This window comes from Hydra vulgaris, chromosome 04 (genome assembly GCF_038396675.1).
Source record: "Hydra vulgaris chromosome 04, alternate assembly HydraT2T_AEP".
NCBI classification, from domain to species: domain Eukaryota; kingdom Metazoa; phylum Cnidaria; class Hydrozoa; order Anthoathecata; family Hydridae; genus Hydra; species Hydra vulgaris.
In genome coordinates, this window is record NC_088923.1 from 33115001 (window position 1) to 33134303 (window position 19303).

The 19303-nt window shown below is 29.8% G+C and overlaps 1 protein-coding gene across 1 annotated transcript in view; it reads right to left on the minus strand.

Annotated features, from left to right (window-relative positions):
- Positions 1-11135: 11135 nt before the first annotated feature.
- The window catches only part of LOC100215604 (uncharacterized), an 82981-nt gene continuing 74813 nt past the window's right edge, over positions 11136-19303 (minus strand). The window contains exon 10 of the mRNA XM_065796123.1: positions 11136-12363. Within this exon, the coding sequence (XP_065652195.1) occupies positions 11732-12363 (632 nt within the window). The 3' untranslated portion in view covers positions 11136-11731. The remainder of the gene's footprint in view (positions 12364-19303) is intronic.

The window sequence follows — 19303 nt, forward strand, 5'->3', positions numbered from 1 at the left end:
TTGGGGTAGTACAATTAAAAATAAACTTAAACCTCTTTATCGTCAGCAGAAGCATGTAGCACGCCTTATATATTTTAAAGACCTTTATAGCCATGCAAAGCCTCTGATTCCATTCCGTAATTTGTATTCATCAAAAGATAAAAATAAATAAATTTTACGCAATTATATTTTTATGAGCAGCCTATTTTTTTAACAAATCTTTTTAAATTTTGTGTTGATTATCGCAGACCATTCTTATGGAATAAAATAGTATTAAAAACTTTTACTGAGGATTTTATTCATCAAAGTAACTACTTTTCTTTTAAAAAAAGTTTAAAGAACTCATTTTTACAGTTGAAGATTAAATGATATACTTCTAATATTTTTTAGTGATCTTTCTTTTTACCTTCTTCTACGGTAATGTCGACATTACCTAGAGGTAATGACGACAAGATCGTATGGTCTTCTACGAATCCCCGCGTTCTACGAATCCCGCGTTCTTTTATGTTTTAATAACGATTATTATACAGCTATTCACGAAAGTTTAAACGATTGCAGAATTTTTATCAAATATGTTTGGTTTTTGTTTAATAAAAAAAACTGTAAAATGATATCGAATTAACTTTTGTAATTTATTAAAGAAAATGTAATTAGCTTTAAAATGAATATGAACATATAAAAATTTTCATATTTAGTTAAAAAAAAACAATTACAAAAAATCACATAGGAAAAATAAGAAGCACAAAAGTTTAAATGAATTACAACATTCAAACAAAAAATGAAAAAAAAGCAAAGTTAATATTTAAAGTGTCCTCCTTTGTTTTTATAGCAAAGATAAACTCGTTTATGCATTGATTCAACTAATTTCATGCACATCACGCAAGGTACCTTCAGCCAGTACTCATTCAAAAGTTGCTTCAAATGCTGAGTTGATTGAATTTCATGGTATGTCAGTTGATTGTCGATCTAAGACCAAATATTTTCAATTAGGTTGAGATCTGGTGATCTAGGGCACCATGGCATCATATTGAACTTTTTTTTCAAAAAATATTCTTTGATTGAGTAAGCTGTGTGAGCTGAAGCCCCGTCTGTTGGAAGATGAATTGCTTACTTCTGCCATACAAGTGTCTGATTGATGGAACTAAATACGTTTCCAATGTGTTCTTGTAGGTGTATTGGTTAATTCGGCCTTCGTACAGTTCACAGAAGTCTGTACCTTTGTGAAAAAAACATCCCCAGATGCCAACCGAACCCCCAACGCCTTGTCGACGATGTTGTAAAAACCTGTCTGAATATTTCTTAGTTGCAAATCTTTTGACATAGATTCTTCCCCTGCGGTTTACGACTTAAAAATTAGCTTTATCACTCCAAATAACTTTTGCCCACTGTTCTACAGACCAGTCCAGCCTTTCTTTGGACCACACTCGTCGTTTACGTTTATCCGTGATTGAAAGAATAGGTTTTCTAGCAGCTATGTATGTTCCCATACTTTTGTCCAACAATGTTCATCTCACGAGCTCTCTGCTAACTTTTGGATTATTTTTTGACTCGTTAAAGATTTGAGCTAGCTTTTTTTAGCTGAGTCTGGGGTTTTCTCTGCTCATTCTGAATACACCACTTTTTTCACGGTTGCTGAGTTTGGATAGTCTTCCAGTACGCAGCATGTCCTTGGTAATTTCCCAGGTTTTGATGGTTTTTCAAACGCAATATTCAGAAACGTGAAGTATTTTGCCTATTTAAACGTTTGTGTGATTTTTTTTCTTCGCCATACCAATAACTTGCCACTTGATCTCACTAGAAACTAATTTTCGACCCATTTGCACGCAATTGAAATTAATTTGAAATTTACAATATTTCAAGTTGATTTTTAATGAATTAAAAGCTGCCTGATGACGTTGTGATGAATTTTTTGATTGTAAACTACTCATTTTAACTTTATTTTTAAAAAAAAAATTTTCGCACCGGATTTATCAATTAATTAGCAAATAATTGATCCTAAATAAAATTGTTTAAACTTTTGTGACACCTGTTAATTTGTATCACCTACCTTTTAATGAAACTTCTGAGTAAACAGTGATGAGTCGAAACTTACTTTTTTTTTATTCTATTAACAAATAACCTAATTACCAAATTGGAAAAAAAATTATTTTGATATCTATTTTTGTTAGATTTTTATTCAAGAAAAACCGAAGATTAGATCTTAAAATTCTGTAATCGTTTAAACTTTCGTGAATAGCTTTCTATAATTTTCTTATTATTATATATTTGCATTTTAAATATTGTAACGAAAATGCTTATTAGAAAATGTAGTAAAAAGAACAAAAAAAAACAACTTTAAATGTCTTCACAATAAAACTCGTCATTCACAATGCTTCAATGTTAAACGCGTTTTTTGTTTTAGGCGCTTTATTTGATCTGCGCCATTACTCATCCATCTGATGAAAACACATTGAATTTTTATGTATGTAGTTATGTATGTTTGCATGTGTGTATATACGTGTGTTTGTATGTATGATTATTTTTATTGGTGTCCTGCATTCACGGCCAAAATTGATTTTTTAAGAACTATTGGGAGCACCTTATTGTATTCCTGTTTCTAATTTCTTTTTTGTATGTGTGTGTATTTTTTTAGTTTTTAGGGTGCTCCAAAAAGACCTATCACAGGCCTTATTACATAGCACTGCGTAAGAGCATTTAACCAGCAAGTTCTCGCTCCTTTTATCTTCAATGACATTTATCTAGCCAGCGTTGGCACTCTCCCTTTTGGTTTTGAGTCAAAACTCTAACAAATTCTTTTGTGACGATGGATAATTGCTTTTTTAAGGAACCCACAGTGGTTGTAGTTTGTGATTGGTTTTAAAGTACGGGATGCTAAATTCTGGAAATGCAAAATTGGTATACATGTTATAACAGATCCACCCATAGTTTTCCAACTATGCGGCGAATTTGTGGAACTAGTATTTTTTTTTAAGGAAGGACATTAGGGGGTATTGTTTTGAAAATATAAGTTAATATATTCAAAATCTCTTTTAAAGTTTGATTCAATAGGAGAAACTTTTAGATAATTATTCTTATATTACGTAAACATCATTTAAAGAAAATGAGCTGAAACACAGAGAGTGCAATTTAACATAATTACGTTATGTATTTAACGCGAGGTTAGAATTATTTTGTTTTAACTCCACTAATCAAAAAAAGTTAGGTCAATTTTTTTCTTTTTATAGATAAAATATTTATTTTTTATAAATAAATCAGTAAAAAAAAAATTAACTTACTATACCTGACATTGCATTTTGTTCTATCTCCTTAATCCTGATTATAAATTAAAATTATGTGCTACCTCCGTTTTATCCAATCAAAAGTTGTTTACGTCAAAATGGTAGATGCGGAAGTTTTTATTACAGAAAAACAACAACAAAACTTTGAAGGTAAAACGTGCACCTAAAACTTGGACGCAGAATGCGAGAAAGCAATTAAGACAATCTGATCTGCCGTATAAAAATAGAAAGGGAGAAAATGTTTCATTCAAGTCTGTAACCAAAAAACAAAAGACTTAAATTCTTACATTAATATACACAGCAACTAAATACACACAAAATATCAGTGATGAAAAATGAACACGTATATTTGTTGATTTTTGGTCTATGGGCAATATGCAAAAACTTAATTGAACGGCTTTAAGAAGAAACTTCATCAAACCATCAATAAAATAGTCATTTTCTCATCGTCTTATGTTAGTTTTTGATATGTTACCTAAAAATCAGAGTAATTTCACAAAACTTTCGAACTAGGGAGTTCTAGTATACAAAAGGTTGACGGTATCAATAGTCAAATTGATAGAGCACTCGCTGTTGAAATATTTAGTCTCCTTGGTGTAATAAGTTCCTGCTCTTCTAAAAATATATATATTTTCTGTCGAAAATTGGATTTTAAACATTTTTCAGCTATTGCAGGCTATTTGAATTTTAAGATTGTTTCCCAAATCCAGATAAAGCATCTGTAAATATTGCATTTTATAAGAGTGTTTTAAAGTAATTTATTTTATTGTCAAAATAATAATGATTTATATGTTATGTTGTTAAATGAGCTTCTTACTGAAATGTTATATTTTAAGGTGGTATACCCCCTTCAAAATTATCTTGGAAGTGAAATCTTATAGTCAAAATTAAAATTAAGCCTATGAAAGATCTTATTAAATGAAATCGATTTATAAAATTACAGGTGGTTATGTTGTCATGACAATCACCTAAAATGGCGGATATAGGAAAATATGCACGTCGCACTGTCAAAAATATCTCAGATTCTAATAGAGTATTCAAAGTAAAACTTGGCCCAATGATAAAAAACAGTTTGATCTATGCAATCTGCCAAAAGTTTTTAAATCTGACTATTAGTTTCCATGTATTATGGAAACTAATAGTCAGATTATGAAGATTTTTAAATAAGCCAATTTTTAGTGCTTAAACAGCAATATCTCAAACCCTGAAATGTTTTATAATTAACTTTTGGCAGATTGCATACATCATATAAAAACACATCATTGCTGAAAATTTGATTAAAAACTGATTACTAGAAAATCAAATAACTGTGACGGGAGATTGAAAAATAGAAGTTAGCAAAAAAACACTTTAAAAATTAAAAAAGAGAAAAAAATGCAGAAAAATATTTTTAAAATAAACAATGTCTGTAAATTTTAAAGCAAAATGTTTAAAAGCTACCAGCAGCATAAAGAGTTCCTTGTTTTTGCTTTTCCTTATCATTTTTGTTCTTTTTATTGCCCCTGATTGTTTTTCTACGCAACTTAACATCGGATTTATTTTTGTATGACGATTGATACAAGCGTATTTTATTTTCTTTATTGCAGCCATCTATCATAAATGTTCCTGGAATCATATTGAGTTTTTCATAAGCCATCACTGATGCTTTTCTTCCAATATTAAAGTTTGCAATAGCATCATATGTTGCAAATTTCAAATGTAACAATGAACAGAATTTAGTTTTCGGTACTCTTTCCCATATCATCATGTTAAGACTCTCATTTTGGTTCTGAGTTTTTCCATGCATACATTTTGCAAGTAATTCATTAGAGCTAAGTTCTTTATAAATTGGCTTTAGTAACTCAATAATATCACGTGGCAAACCAGGGCCAGGTTTATAGAGAGAAGGTTGATTGGGATGTTTTCGATCAACATTGTGCTGGCACCAACTTTTTTCACCGTTTGGACAATAGGTGTGATAATTATTTTCTTTTGAGGAAGCAACATGAAACAATGAAGCAAGTATAGCACTGCGCATTTCATGAACAGACTGATTTTTGGTTCTTACTGCAATTCCATAATAGTTTTGCAATCTGTCAATTGTTGCATCAGTAAGTCTTCCTTTACCACCTAGACACCTTTCCTTTTTCAATTTTCTTAATCGTGTGCCAACTCTTTTTTGCACATGACCAACACATTCTAATTTTGAAACTATTGTATCACCATACACTCTTTCAACTGATGAAAATGCCTTACTATCTCCGTCACCACAAAATTCAGTATAGCGAAGTTTATATTTTTCAATAGATCGTTCAAAAATTGATTTTGCTCCAGCGACCTCCATACCGGTGGATGGGCCAGTATAGTTGAGGTTACAAAAATGAGTATTTTTTAGCATTTTATATGCATCAGGGTCTGTATTTTTTTTCTTTATAATTAAAAAACATTGTTTGCAATATTTGGATAATACTTCACAATCCAAAACTTTTCCTGTAATCATTGATATTGCAGTATAAACACCGTTGTATGAGGAAAAACCTCGACGTTGCCAAGTACCATCACAAGAAACACTGGTATTTATTAAATTGAATTCATCAGTAGTATGTTGGGATGCTTTTATAATTTCAAGTGCAGCATCAGACATGGTTTCTACTGCAATTGCTTCAACTTCAATAGCAATTTTTCGAACAATTTTAATGTAAGTGTTTTTAGTCATTGGCGGTGGAAGATCCATAAGATAACAGAATCTTTTAAGGCCAGTATGGCCTTGTCCACATGAACGCATTGCATAAACTGACCTTTGGTTAATATCAAAGGCTCTACAACTTCCAGAACCACACTTCTTGGATGTAAAAAATTCATGATTGAATCCACATTTACAAAATATAATCAATGAGCTGGAAAGTCCAAATTTTTTTTTTGCATTTTCAGCTAAATTAAGTCGACAAGTTTTACATTCTGGACAACATAACAACTGAACAACAATGGCTAATAAAGTGCTATCAATAATTCTGTATCCACATATGTTTTTTTTATTAGAACTTGCAAAAGTATTAATAGGGTTTACCTTCGAATTAGATACATTTATTGAGCTCTGTGAATCTGTTAGTAGAAGACTAGTATTTGCTGAATTTTTTTTATTCAAAGTATATTGATTTCCATGAAATCTTTTTTTCTTTTTGTATTGAGTAGCAAATTTCACACGTTCTCTACCCATTAAAAGTATAAGGTTTAAATTATATAAACATAAACAGATACCTAGATATATATATAACTTTTAAGATGGCAATTCGTTTTAAAGAAACTTCTGGAAGAAATTTATGAGAAATCCAGTTATTGCTTTTAATCTTACAGATGTTTTGATTAATGGAAAATAGAAATAAATTATAAACTCATTTCAACAAGCTTTTTCTCAGTATCAAAAGTTATATTTGGGGAGAATTTCTTGGCCAAGTAAAAATTTAACCGTTGCTATGGAGGTTGTCAAGGGCGCTTTAAAAAGTAAGGTTTAGTAAAGTTTGTTTTCCTCAAGTTACATTCTGAATTTTAAAAAATGGTTTTCAGAATATGATTCTATGATAAATTTTAGATTAAATAAAACAACAAAATTTTTTTTGAAAAATTTGATATTTCTGAGGGGTATACCACCTTAATGGATTAACCAGAAGTGCTGGTTAAATAATTATTCTTTAAGATATCTTTTTATTGTGCAATGTATTTTAGATGTTGTGCAATGTATTTTAGATGTTATGCTTTTAGAACTTATAACTAAAGTTTTATTTTGTTGTGAAGATCTTTGTACATACTTTAGATAATATAATACTTATCTTCTCTGTAGAATTAAATTTTAGACAAAATAGCGTGTTTATATTATTTGTTCACTCGTATAAAATAAGATTTTTTTCCTAATAAAACAGATATGTACCTTACAGTACTTTAATTGTCAAAATATGCAATCATCTCAATATATATAAAAAATACTAGCTTGCATTATATTTTTTAACAGAAAATGGAGAAAATTTTACAAAATAACACTGTATTTTGTAAAATAAGTGTGTATTACATTGTTCTATCTCCAAATCAGGGTGAAGTAATTCAGACACCTGCACTTTAAATATTTTAATACAATTTCTTTGAAACTGTGGTAGCATGTATAGGAAAGAGGTTAGGCGTCTAACTTTTGAGTTTTCGCCCCTTTTGGTTTATATTTAAATTAATTTCTTAAATCACTAAAACACTATTATTCCAGCTATAATGCGTACGATTAATTATAATTAATTATATATACAAGTTAATTAATTATTACGATTATTTAACCGCTTATTTAATAGGAAAAATTAAAAAAAAGTCTGGCGATTTTCTAATACTTAATTGACTGTAATAACCTCTTAATGCTATTAAATTGTATTCCCAACAGAAGAGAATTCCCAACGAGCATATATAAGTTGTTTGTTTAAATTTAAAAAGTACCAAAATGAAAAGGTTAACAATTTGAAATAAGTTTTAATTTTTTTCAAAATAAAACTAAAAATGAGTGAAATAACTTTAAGAGAATATAGATGGGGATGTTGTTTCAAAAGATTGGATAAAATAAAAAATAAGCGTGGAATATCAAGAGTTTTTTTAGAAACGAAGTTGAGGTTCCTAAATGAAATACGAGAAACAATCAACAAAAACAAAAATGCCATTGAGCTTGGAACACATTGCTGTGCTGCTTGTATTGAAAGAGCACGGAGAAAGGATAATGAGGAAATAAATTCACCGTTAAGTAGATTTATAGAGACTCAGTTGTTTGATTTTCAAACAACGAATCTTGAGTTGTCTGAAACGCTTGAAACAAATCAAACATCAGCTTGCCCACCGTTTATTGAACAAAATGAGCAAATATCACTAAAGTCTTTAAAAAGTTTTCTAGTTGAGTTTAAAAAAGAATTAGTTGAGCTAAAAAAAAGCGAAGGAATGAGCGAAAAAAATACATCAATTTTGGTGGATATACCTCGAACAACTGCTTCTCATCGCTATTGTTTCGTATGTCACATTTATAACTCTTCAAAAAAATTTCAAATTCTTTTCAGGGCAAGGCATTATTGACGCTTATATCCAAAAAAAAATTCTTATACCTACTGGATCAAGATGCTGCGGAGAGCATTTGAACGAAGTTGTATTATTAAACAATGAAGCTTTAAATCAGCTGGTTGTTGTTAAAAGAATGTGAAAGTAAATGCATCATAAGTTAAATCTTTACTAGAGATGTTTCGATATTATGCTCAGCATAGCAGTTTATTTTCAAAGTTTTCTGATATTTCAAAACTACCTGATTCTATTTGCCAGCGAATTATTGGATTCAATAGACAACAATTTGAAGAACTAAGTGGAGATTTGATTTCACTCAGAAACACCAGTAGTAGATCTAAATCTCAAGTTCTAACCATCTTTCTGTTTGGCTAAAAGCTGGCCTTGATCAATACATTGTCGCTGATTATTTTGATATTGACTCTCATTTTGAAGTATCTCGATATTTGCAACAAGTAAGAGATGCTTTTGTCAAAGATTTCATCCTTAATAACTTAGGTGTAGGTCACTTAACAAGGAGTGAATGGTTAGCAAATAACAGCAAATTGACCAAAGAAATATTTAATGCTAAAGAATCTCAGTTGATATTAGTTGTCGACGGAACTTACTGTTATTGTCAAAAGAGCAGCAACAACTATTTTCAACGAAAAACATTCAGCGTACAAAAAAAAAACGCATTTGGTTAAACCTTTTTTATTTTCTATATCAAATGGAAAAATTGTTGATGTATTTAGACTTCACGAGGCAATAAAAAGTGATGCTTCAATCATGAATGATGTACTTGTAGGCGACCAAAATCTTAGAAAATTACTTCATCCTGGTGACATTATATTACTTGATAGAGGTTTTCGAGACTGTCTTGATAACTTAAAAAATACTTATAATTTGGAGCCAAAAATGCCTGCATGTGTAGAAAAAGGTCAAAAACAATTGACAACATTACAAGCTAATCAATGTAGAATGATTACCAAGTGTCGTTGGGTTATCGAAGTCACAAACTCATTTCTAAAAACATCTTTCAGAGCCTTAGATAAAGTGCGCAATAAATGTTTGCCTCGCACACTCACCGACTACAGAATTGCAGCATCCCTTATCAATAGATTTTTCAAGCGTCTTTACTCAGACCAAGATGACAAACGAAAAATTATTGATAACATGAGAGTAAAGCTTCATTTAGAAAATAGTTTGGAAAAGCTGGTCAAAACTGAAAAACTAAACAAAAGAGTTTGTTTGTAAACATTGAAGCAACACTTGTACTTGGTTTTCCTAAATTGCCTGAAGAAATAATAATAAACAACATCACTTGGGCTCATATCAACTTAGGCAATGCTTAAGCTACATTTCTGAGCTTTTCAATAAAGGAAAATATGAATTGGCAATATGTGAAGTCGTTCAATCGATAGGGAAATCAAAAGTACTTTCTCTTATTATCAGATCTCGTCATTCTGGGTCTACAAAGTATAAAGTGTACGTGCAATATTTACCTAATACAAATGATGAAACTGGAATTAAAGGATGGTACTGTGCTTGAAAGACCGGCATGAGAACTGTCGGCTGCTGTGCGCATATCGCTAGCGTAATTTACTATTTAGCATGTGGAAAGTTAATTTAGTTTCTTCTTCTGAGTCATTTGATGATCATTCAAGCATTGATGAAGATAAATCGCTTGTTAAATTTTCTTTGCTCAGTTAAGCATTTATTTTATTTATTAAATATCATATTATCTTGTATTTTTAAGTATGTTTACATGCTTCTGCACAGTTGTTTTTAAATTAAAAAGTTCATTATAATGATGGTGAAGAAGGAATAAAATTTGCATAAACTGCCAGAGCTATATGAATTTGAAAAAACAGATTCATATAGCTCTGGAAGCCTTTAAGGAGTGTTTATAGAAAAATTTTGATTTTCAATTTTTTACTGGATTTTTCTCATTTAGAGATTTTATATTTATTTCTGAAACATGATAACTCAAGTTTAAATCGAGCAATTAAGTTGAAGTTTTCTGGATATGTTCTTCATATATTTCATTGTCATAAAATTTTTTAAATTGCCTTTTGGGGGCGCAATGAAGTCTTAGTAGCCAGATTTTTCATAAAAATATGTTCTTAAGTGTAAAGGTCAATTCAATCTGAACCAGGGCAACAAATTTAAAAATCCTATGAAAAATGAAGTACCATACCAAATTCGGTGTTTATCTAATGTCACTTTTGATAAAATGTGTTTTGAAGTTTTCGTTTCTTCACACTTTTTAATAAAATTTCGAGGCAAGTGAGGCACTTTTTTTAATTTTATATTTATTGTTAATAAGCGCTTAATTTTATTGTGAATATAATATAATATTTGACGCTTGAATATAGTTTTTAATTGGCCTACTAGCTTAAATAAGATTTATTTTTATTACAAGTTGTTTTCAAAGATTTTATAAATTGAGTTAAATGGTAATTGATAAAATATTTCTTCAAATCTTTCATTTTAATTCTTATCTCTAAAGATTTCTAGCATTAATCCTAAATTTATAAAAAAAAAGATCAAGAAAAAAGGAATGTTGTTTCAATCATATAATACATTAAATCAGAAAATATTTCCTGATACAGGAAATAAATAATTACCCTTAAAAAACCTATTTCCTTAGTTAAAAGCTAAAATTTCATAGTGTACAGAGATCATTTTTTTAATTCTGTACCTTTAATGAAATTCTTTAAACTTATTAAGCTCAGAATTATGAAAGTTTGATCTTTATCTCATTAAATAAAAACAACATCAACACCATTGTTTTTGTAATTCCTCATAAATATCTTGATACTATATTTAGAAAAGAAATATTAATGACAATAACACAATCTTTCTTTCAAAGATAATAGATTTTTACAAACATTTTAAAAACTATATACAAATAAAAAAATAAAAAAAAATAAAAAAAGTTGTATGAGACGCAAGCTCTTAGATCTCTTTGCACTTACTTGACTTTTCTTGATGAAATTATTACCAAACGTGTTAATTGGTTTCTTTGAGCCAAAGTTAAAACTAATTTTGCACAAATAAACATAAAAAAATATATATACTCATTAAAATTGTTTCTCGAGTCAAATCGGTATAAAAATTGTTAACTTTTATTCCTATTCTAAAAAATAAAAATAAAAATTAATGTTCTTATTCATTGCAATATTAATGAAATTTTTATTTTATATATTCTTGGATAATTTTTTTATTTTAGGAGTTGAACAATACGCATGTCTTATTGTGTTTTATGATGTAAAATGCAAGAATAGTACAGATATGGCCGGATTAAAAAAAAATGAAAACGGGAAGATAGCATTATAAGATTAGCATTCACGCATACCTTGCTGCAGGTAAATATGCTTTCAAGTAACATATTTGCCTATATATACAAAAAATATACAATTAAAAAAGTTCTGAAAAGTCTAAGGTAAAATATATACTTCACCATCATTTGCTCTAACTGCATTACGATTAGAAGCATGTAATTCATCAAGTATTTTATTTTTTGTCTTGACATTTCTTTTCTTGCGTGATTCTTTATTAACGGGTTTTGGAATTCCGCCCGAAGGCCGAGCTTTTAAATCTATATCTTCAAAGTGTTTAAAAAGAGGAACTCGCGCTGAGTAGCTGCGACCATTTAAACAATCCTCTGTCATACCTATAGAAGAAACCTTTGCTAATCGTCCCCGGTTAGTTGGCAGCTCAAACTCCACATCAAAAGGCAAGATATCTGTTTCCCAATTTTCACAGTCTTCGTTAGACTTTTGTAAACTTTGCTGCTTAACCGACTCGTTTATATGAGCATACTTGTTGTCTCTATTCTCTTTCGTTATGTTTCTCTTTTTAACGCGCAATTTAATCCTGTATTTTGAATAGAATAAATTTTCAAAATAATCGTCTATTGATTGAATTTCATCCTTAGCGAAGTCACCGAACTCAAATTCGTATTCGTCTGGAGCAAAAAAAAATTCATCAGAGAACATATTGTAAAAAAAATCTGCTGTGTTTTTTCTACCAGAATTAACAACCAATTTGTAACCAGAAGAATTAGCATCTAAATATATATATATATATATATATATATATATATATATATATATATATATATATATATATATATATATATATATATATATATATATATATATATACTCCTAGGTCCCAGCAGTCCAAAACTATAAAAATTTCTAATATTTGTACATATGGAGGGAGCAGTGTCAATTAAAAATATTTTAAAAATACCATGAGTTATTTTTGTAGCCTAATATATCTGATTTTGGATTATGTTTTGTGTTTTTGCAAAAAATTATGGGAATGGTCAGTCTAACCCATTTGAATACATGTCATGTATATTTGGGAGATGGGGAAAGTGAAGGGAGGGGAACGGGGGTTTAACAAACAAGTTATCTTCTATGTATTTTAAATAAAAAATATTTTTTACAATAGTATTTAAAAAAAAAAAAAGTAATTTTAAAGTTTTTAGCCAAGATTTTTTATCTGTTATCAGAAAATTTAGACAATGATTAGCAAATTAGATTAACCAGTAAATTAGCACGGTTATATTCTTTATTTCTGAAAGTTTCAATGAAGTCTTGACCAAGCTTAATAACATGCACTGCACTGTCATTTACAACGAGAAAGCCAGTGACGTAATTTTTAAATCTGATATAACCAGGAAATAAGTCCCCGTTTGATGAACTGATTTTCAATCATCCTGTCTTGTGTAATGTAATTTTTATTAAATCAAAGAAAAACCAGTTTGAAAAACCTGGCATGTGATGTGAAGCTATCAGAAATCTAAAGGGAAAGTCTTTTACTTTTTCATCTAACCAACGAACTGCTAATTGTATAAAATACTTGTAGTCATTTCTTGGAAACTCATTATTAAGGCAATTTTGAAGAAATCTTAATGATTCAGAAGCCTAAATTTTTATAAAAAAACTTTTTTATTAAAACTTATATTCAAACAATAACCTAATTAGAACAATCAAACCCGCTTTTCTACAAAAAGTTGTAAAAAAGGAGTCAAATCTCAATAGATTATCATAGTTATTAGTAATAGAGATGCTATAGCAAGTCGTAAAACACATATATGGTTATATATGCGTCATGACAGCCTACACTACTCAAAAAATTAGAGTTAAATTATTTCACAAAATTTATAATAAAAATCTATCAAGTCTTGCTTTAAAAGAGTTTAAAGACTGCGCATTCACCACAAGAATCGGTAATGCATTCCATTCATTTGCTATTTGGTTACTAAAAAATGCTTGTTGAGAATGCTTGACATTTTCTTTTTTAATTCTTAGATTATGACCTCCTATTGCTGATGCAGGTCCATTTGCTCGTAATGACAGTGCAAATTGTTGTGGTTTAAGACATGTAATTTGATCTACAGTCATGTGACAATTTATTATGGCCACCTACGAACTTTGATCATTTTGAAGTTTTATCTCATTTTTTTCATATGAAGAGTAAAAATTCATTATTGAAATCTTTTGTTTAAAATGAAGTTTTAACTCAGTGCTTTTTTTTTTGCTACTGGCAACACTGTCACTTTTGACAGCCATTTTGTATGATGTCATCTTAATTATAATCTTTTTGCTGTACACTTGTTAAGTTTTATTACCTGAGTTTTGAATTCCTTCATTAGTTGATCTTCAAAATATTTATTTAAATCAGTAAAAATATTGTTTCTTGAATATTTCTTTTTATTTTAAAGTAAAAATAATTGTATTTGATTTGATATTTGAAGTTATGAGTACCAAAGCAAATTCTCAACTGTAGTACTAAAATGTGATATCTTATTTTAGTTATGGGGAAAAAAAAGGACTTGTTACCACAAAAATTGCTGAATTCAAAGAATTTTAATAAATACTAATCTTTCTCAACGAGAAATTGCCAGAAAATGTGATATTTCGCGGGTTTCTGTACAAAATATACACAAAAAAAAGGCTAATATGGAGAACTTGATGCTAAAGAGGGTTGGTAAATGTGGAAAGAAGAGAATCGTAACACCACACAGGAAAATAATATTTACCAAGATTGTTCTCGAAAATAGACAGACCACCAACAATTAAATAACTAATAAGCTGGACCAATCTGGATTCAAAATGTCAAAGAGAACGGTTCAACGTCGCCTACACGATCTTGGTTACATTTCACGACATCCAGCTAAGAAGCCTAAACTGACACCAAAAATGACGCAAAAAAGGCTGGAGTGGGCAAAAAAGTATAGGAATTTAACAGATGATTGGAAATTGGTAAAATTAATTTAGACAGTATTTAAAATATCCACTTTCTTACACCAAACTTTAAATATTCACTTAACAATTCTTGTATAATGTTTTAAGGTATGCTTTAGCGACGAGAGTACTTTCCAAGTTTTAACAAAGAAGACTCAATATGTAAAAAGAAAAAAAAGGGAAAAATACTTATTGAACTGCATCATTCAAACTGTTAAACACCCCACTTCTATGATGATCTGGTCAGTGATAAGTGGAATGGGAATGGGAAGGTTCTATATTATTGGGGGAATAATGAATCAGTTACAAAATAAAAAAGTCCTGGAACAAAGATTGCTGCCACAATTGGCAGAATGGTTTAGTCCAGGTAAAAAAAATCTTCATGCAGGAGGAGGCACCAAGTTACATGGCTAAATCAGTTAAAAAATATCTATCAGAACGAAATATTCCATTACTTGATTGGCCAGGAAACTCTCCTGACCTAAATTCTATAGAAAATGTTTGGGCGTTCCTAAAGAAGCAAATATCTAAAGAAAATATTACAAATAAAGTGTATTTAATATAAAGACTTATTCACCATTGAAAAATGCATCAAAAGTATGCCAAAAAGGGTTCTTGCAATTTTAGAGGCAAAAGGAGGAATCACCAAATATTGATCTTAAATATAGTAATGTGTAAATGTGTATGTAGTAAAATTTTACTAATAAAATTTATTAACAATTTGTTAAATGTTTTATCTGTCAAAAAAATACTTATTTCTTAAATAAAAATTACTTTTGAGTACATAAATCAAAAAAAATATATTAAAACAATAGACTTAGAAACTTGAGAATGTAAAAAATTGTGGGTGACCATAATAAATTGTCACACGACTTTATATTGTTCAATAATTTGTACTCTTGTATTAGATCGCCATGCAAACACCTAGTCTTGAACGTAGTCAATTTCATTTTGGATAGTTGCTCCTCCTAACACAGATGTCTAAGAGATTTTATACTAGTTTGGTTGCGCGATGTTGGACTTTTTCGAGTGTTTCAATGCCACCTTTTCTAGTGTTGCAATCCCTGTATGGAATCCAAGTAGGATTCCATACAGGGATTGCAAACTCAAGGTTAGGTCTAACTAGCACTGTATACAGAGTACGAATCATTTCTGTATTTAGATGAGTGAATGTACGCTTGATGACTCTGAGTACATTCTGCGCTTTTACTGTTGCTGCATAAACTTCCCATTTGATGTCTGATGAGATTAACATGCCGATATGACTAATTATATCTGGAATGTTTTTTATCATTTTCATTAGCTTGCTGTCGTCAGAGTAAAGTTTCCATACACATTGTAGTGTTCCTGGTATGTTGTTGATGAATATCAAAAACAAGTGCCCCAAGAACAGATCCTTGAGGAGCACCACTGAGTATATTCAACTATGACAATGAAACTTCTCACATTACAACACATTGCCTGGTTAAAAAAACCAAGATCCATCTCAACAAAACACAGGATATCCCATATGCTTCACACTTGAATAATAGCCTTTTGTGCTGTATTTTTTCATACTTTGCTGAAATCAAGATATCGATTGGACACTCATGCTCCATGTACGTTGTCAAAGAATCCAATATTTCCAGTAAGTTGGTTAAACAAGCCCTTTTCTTCACAAAATCATGCTAGTGTTGTGATAGAGCATCATGTAGTTGCAAATAGTCAGTGATTGTTACATGAACAAATCCTTCCAAAATTTTTCATGGATCTGATGTTAAAGATATTGGTCTGTAGTTTAACGCTACATATGGGTTACTCTTTTTGAACAAATGGGTTATGTTTGCTTCACTCCAACTATTTGGTATTGTGCCCGATTCAAATGTAAGGCTGAACATGGTTTTGAGAGTGTTGATGCACATTGTTTAAATACGTACAAACTAGTAAACGACTGGGGCTGGTATTTGACCTTGGCCAAAGCAGGGTTAATGGCTGGGGCTGTAAAAATATTGGTGCACATTGACATGCAGGCTTGGTCAGGAAGCAGGAGCAATCACTCTTGATTACTGACCATGAAAATAATATTTAATTGCGAAAAACTGGCCAGGTTTTGTAGTTGTTTTAAGTTTATGTATGTCCATAAAACAAAAAATTTTTGTTTTATGGACATACATGGAAACATACATAAACTTAAATGTTCTTAAAACATCCTGGTGAGGAAGAATAAAAAGAATATTGGCGAACACTAAAAACCCGCCAAATCTACGAACAAACTATTTCTATTGATTCAAAAAATACGCTGACTAAGCGAAATAAAGTTCTAGAGTTTTCTGTTGAATTGTTTTAAAAATTATATTATTTGAAATTATTTCTGGCATAAATTGTTTTAAGAATATACTATCAAACAAACTATTATATGTATATATATAATTAAAAAGTTAATAAATATAAAGAAAAGTTTTTAAGTTCTAAGATATTGGTTTAATAGCTCTAAATATTTTCGCTTCAGTTGCTTTTTTTACAAACTCGTTGTACTTAAACTTACTTTTTTTCTGTTTTAAATACTAATTAAAATTAAAAAACCCACTCACTGAACAACATCAGCGATATTGTAAAGTTGTTCCGCTTCCTCTTCATAAAGTATTTTTAACCTTTTTAGTTGATTTCTATCTAGTTAATTTTTTTATTTATAAAATAATTTAGCTTAAATAAAACTAAAGCTAGCGTTAGCTTTATTAGAATCTTGTTTGACTTTTTTGGGGCCGGGGCTATTTTATATTGGAGGCCTTTTTGTGTGCCACAGCGTAAAAATGACTAAAAAAAAAAAGTCTTTTTGACTATTTCGGGGCCTGGGACTATAGCTCTCTTTAACCCCAACTCTCTTTAATCCAGCACTGGAAATAAGACACGAGTATATAAATAAAAATTATAATTAAATAATATAAGAGTTATATTATTAGTTATAAAAATTATATAAATATATAAGTTATAAAAATTATATAAATAAAATAAGAGTATATAAATAAAACTCTTTAATAAATAAAAGAACATTTGTTTCCTTATTAAGCAATCGTAATATGTTACTTTATATAAAAAATGTCGCTTAATTTTATTGAAAAATTATAAAAGAGCGGTGTTTCGAAAATATTTGTTCTAAACATAAATTATTTTGCTTTTAGTTATTTGGCGTTAAAAGTTATTTTCTTTTTCTAGTTAAATTTTTTTGTAATTGTCTCTCATCGGTCCAATTAATCTTTTTTGCACCTTTTTTTTGTTTCTTGAAATGTTCTCAAAACAACTAGAAAATCTGGCCAGTTTTTTGCAACTAAATACTATATGGTCAGTTATCGAGAGCAATTGCTCCCGCTTCCCAACCAAGCCTGATATGGTATATAAAAATAAGTCAATATGCACCAATATTTATGCAGTCTCGTCAGTAGAACCGGGCTTGGCCACAGTCAAATACCATCCCTGGTTGTTTACTAATATGGACTCACCATATCGCTGCCCATTGCTGTGTTTCCACCCAATTGTTCTAGTTTATTTTTTCCATTCTCTGAATTTAACACACTCCTCCAGTTCCAGTCAATGTCTTCATTTATTACTTTATCGAATTTCGGAAGCACTGTATCTTACTCAGACACAAATAATAATTTATCTTCTTTTCAAGAATTGACTTCCAATTACACTTAAGCCTTTCAAATAACTCAGCCTTTAGTCCACTTGTATAACCACCAGTAAGAACACTTGAAAAGTGCTGAAAGATATTTATTTCAAATTACTTATTTAAATTTTAATAATAAGGTGAACCATTTAACTCATTTAAAAATATTCACATTTAAATATAAAAAAAATGTAAAAAATATTTTATGATGCTTTGTTTATATTTAGCTTTTTTCAATATTTACCTTACATGTAATTTATAGACATGACGACAAGCCATCCAAATCAAATATTTCCTCTCCACTGCTTAATTAGAGTACAGACTTCTTTTAGCTAACCAGTATTTGTGACTGTGATATCAAAGGACAGACAATGAACATAGTCAAAAAACTCCCAGTCTTGTAAAGTTTTTTTGAATGCTTTTCTGAGAGACTGAGCAATGCCATCTTCTACATTTAAAATTTCTTTCCAGAACTATTTATTAAATTATTTATAAGTGAAGCAAGAGTTGCACTTAGTGCAGTTGAACTTATTCTATATCATGATGCTGTTGAAGCTAAATCTTTTACAATGTTTTTTGGAACAAAAAGAAAAGGATACAAAGACTTACTAATTACAGGGGATTTTAATTTCCCATCGATTGTATGGTGGATACACCACAAACATTAAAAATGAAAATGCCATTGAACATAACTTTAGTGAAACTCTTCGCAAAACATTTCTGTATCAGCATGTAAATGTTCCAACTTTTCAAATGACTTTCAAAAAACTTTTCTGCTACTTAAACTCTTGATCTAATTTTTGCAACATAGCCGGGAAGCATCTGCACTCCAAGATCTGTCCTCAGTAACATAAATAAAGGTCGTATGGTTTTTTTTTTATTTCATTATTAAAAATAGGGTTAATAACTTATCGCACAGGTACTTAAAGTTTAATTACAAAAAAGCTGACACCAATAAAATCTCTGACTTCATTACAAATGTTGATTAGGTAATGCTAGTTTGCAGTTCCGGTATGGTCTCCATTTCTTGAATTGGATTGTGAATATATTGAAAGAATCCAGCACAAAGCTACTAAACTAGTATCATCAATCATAAATCTTTCCTA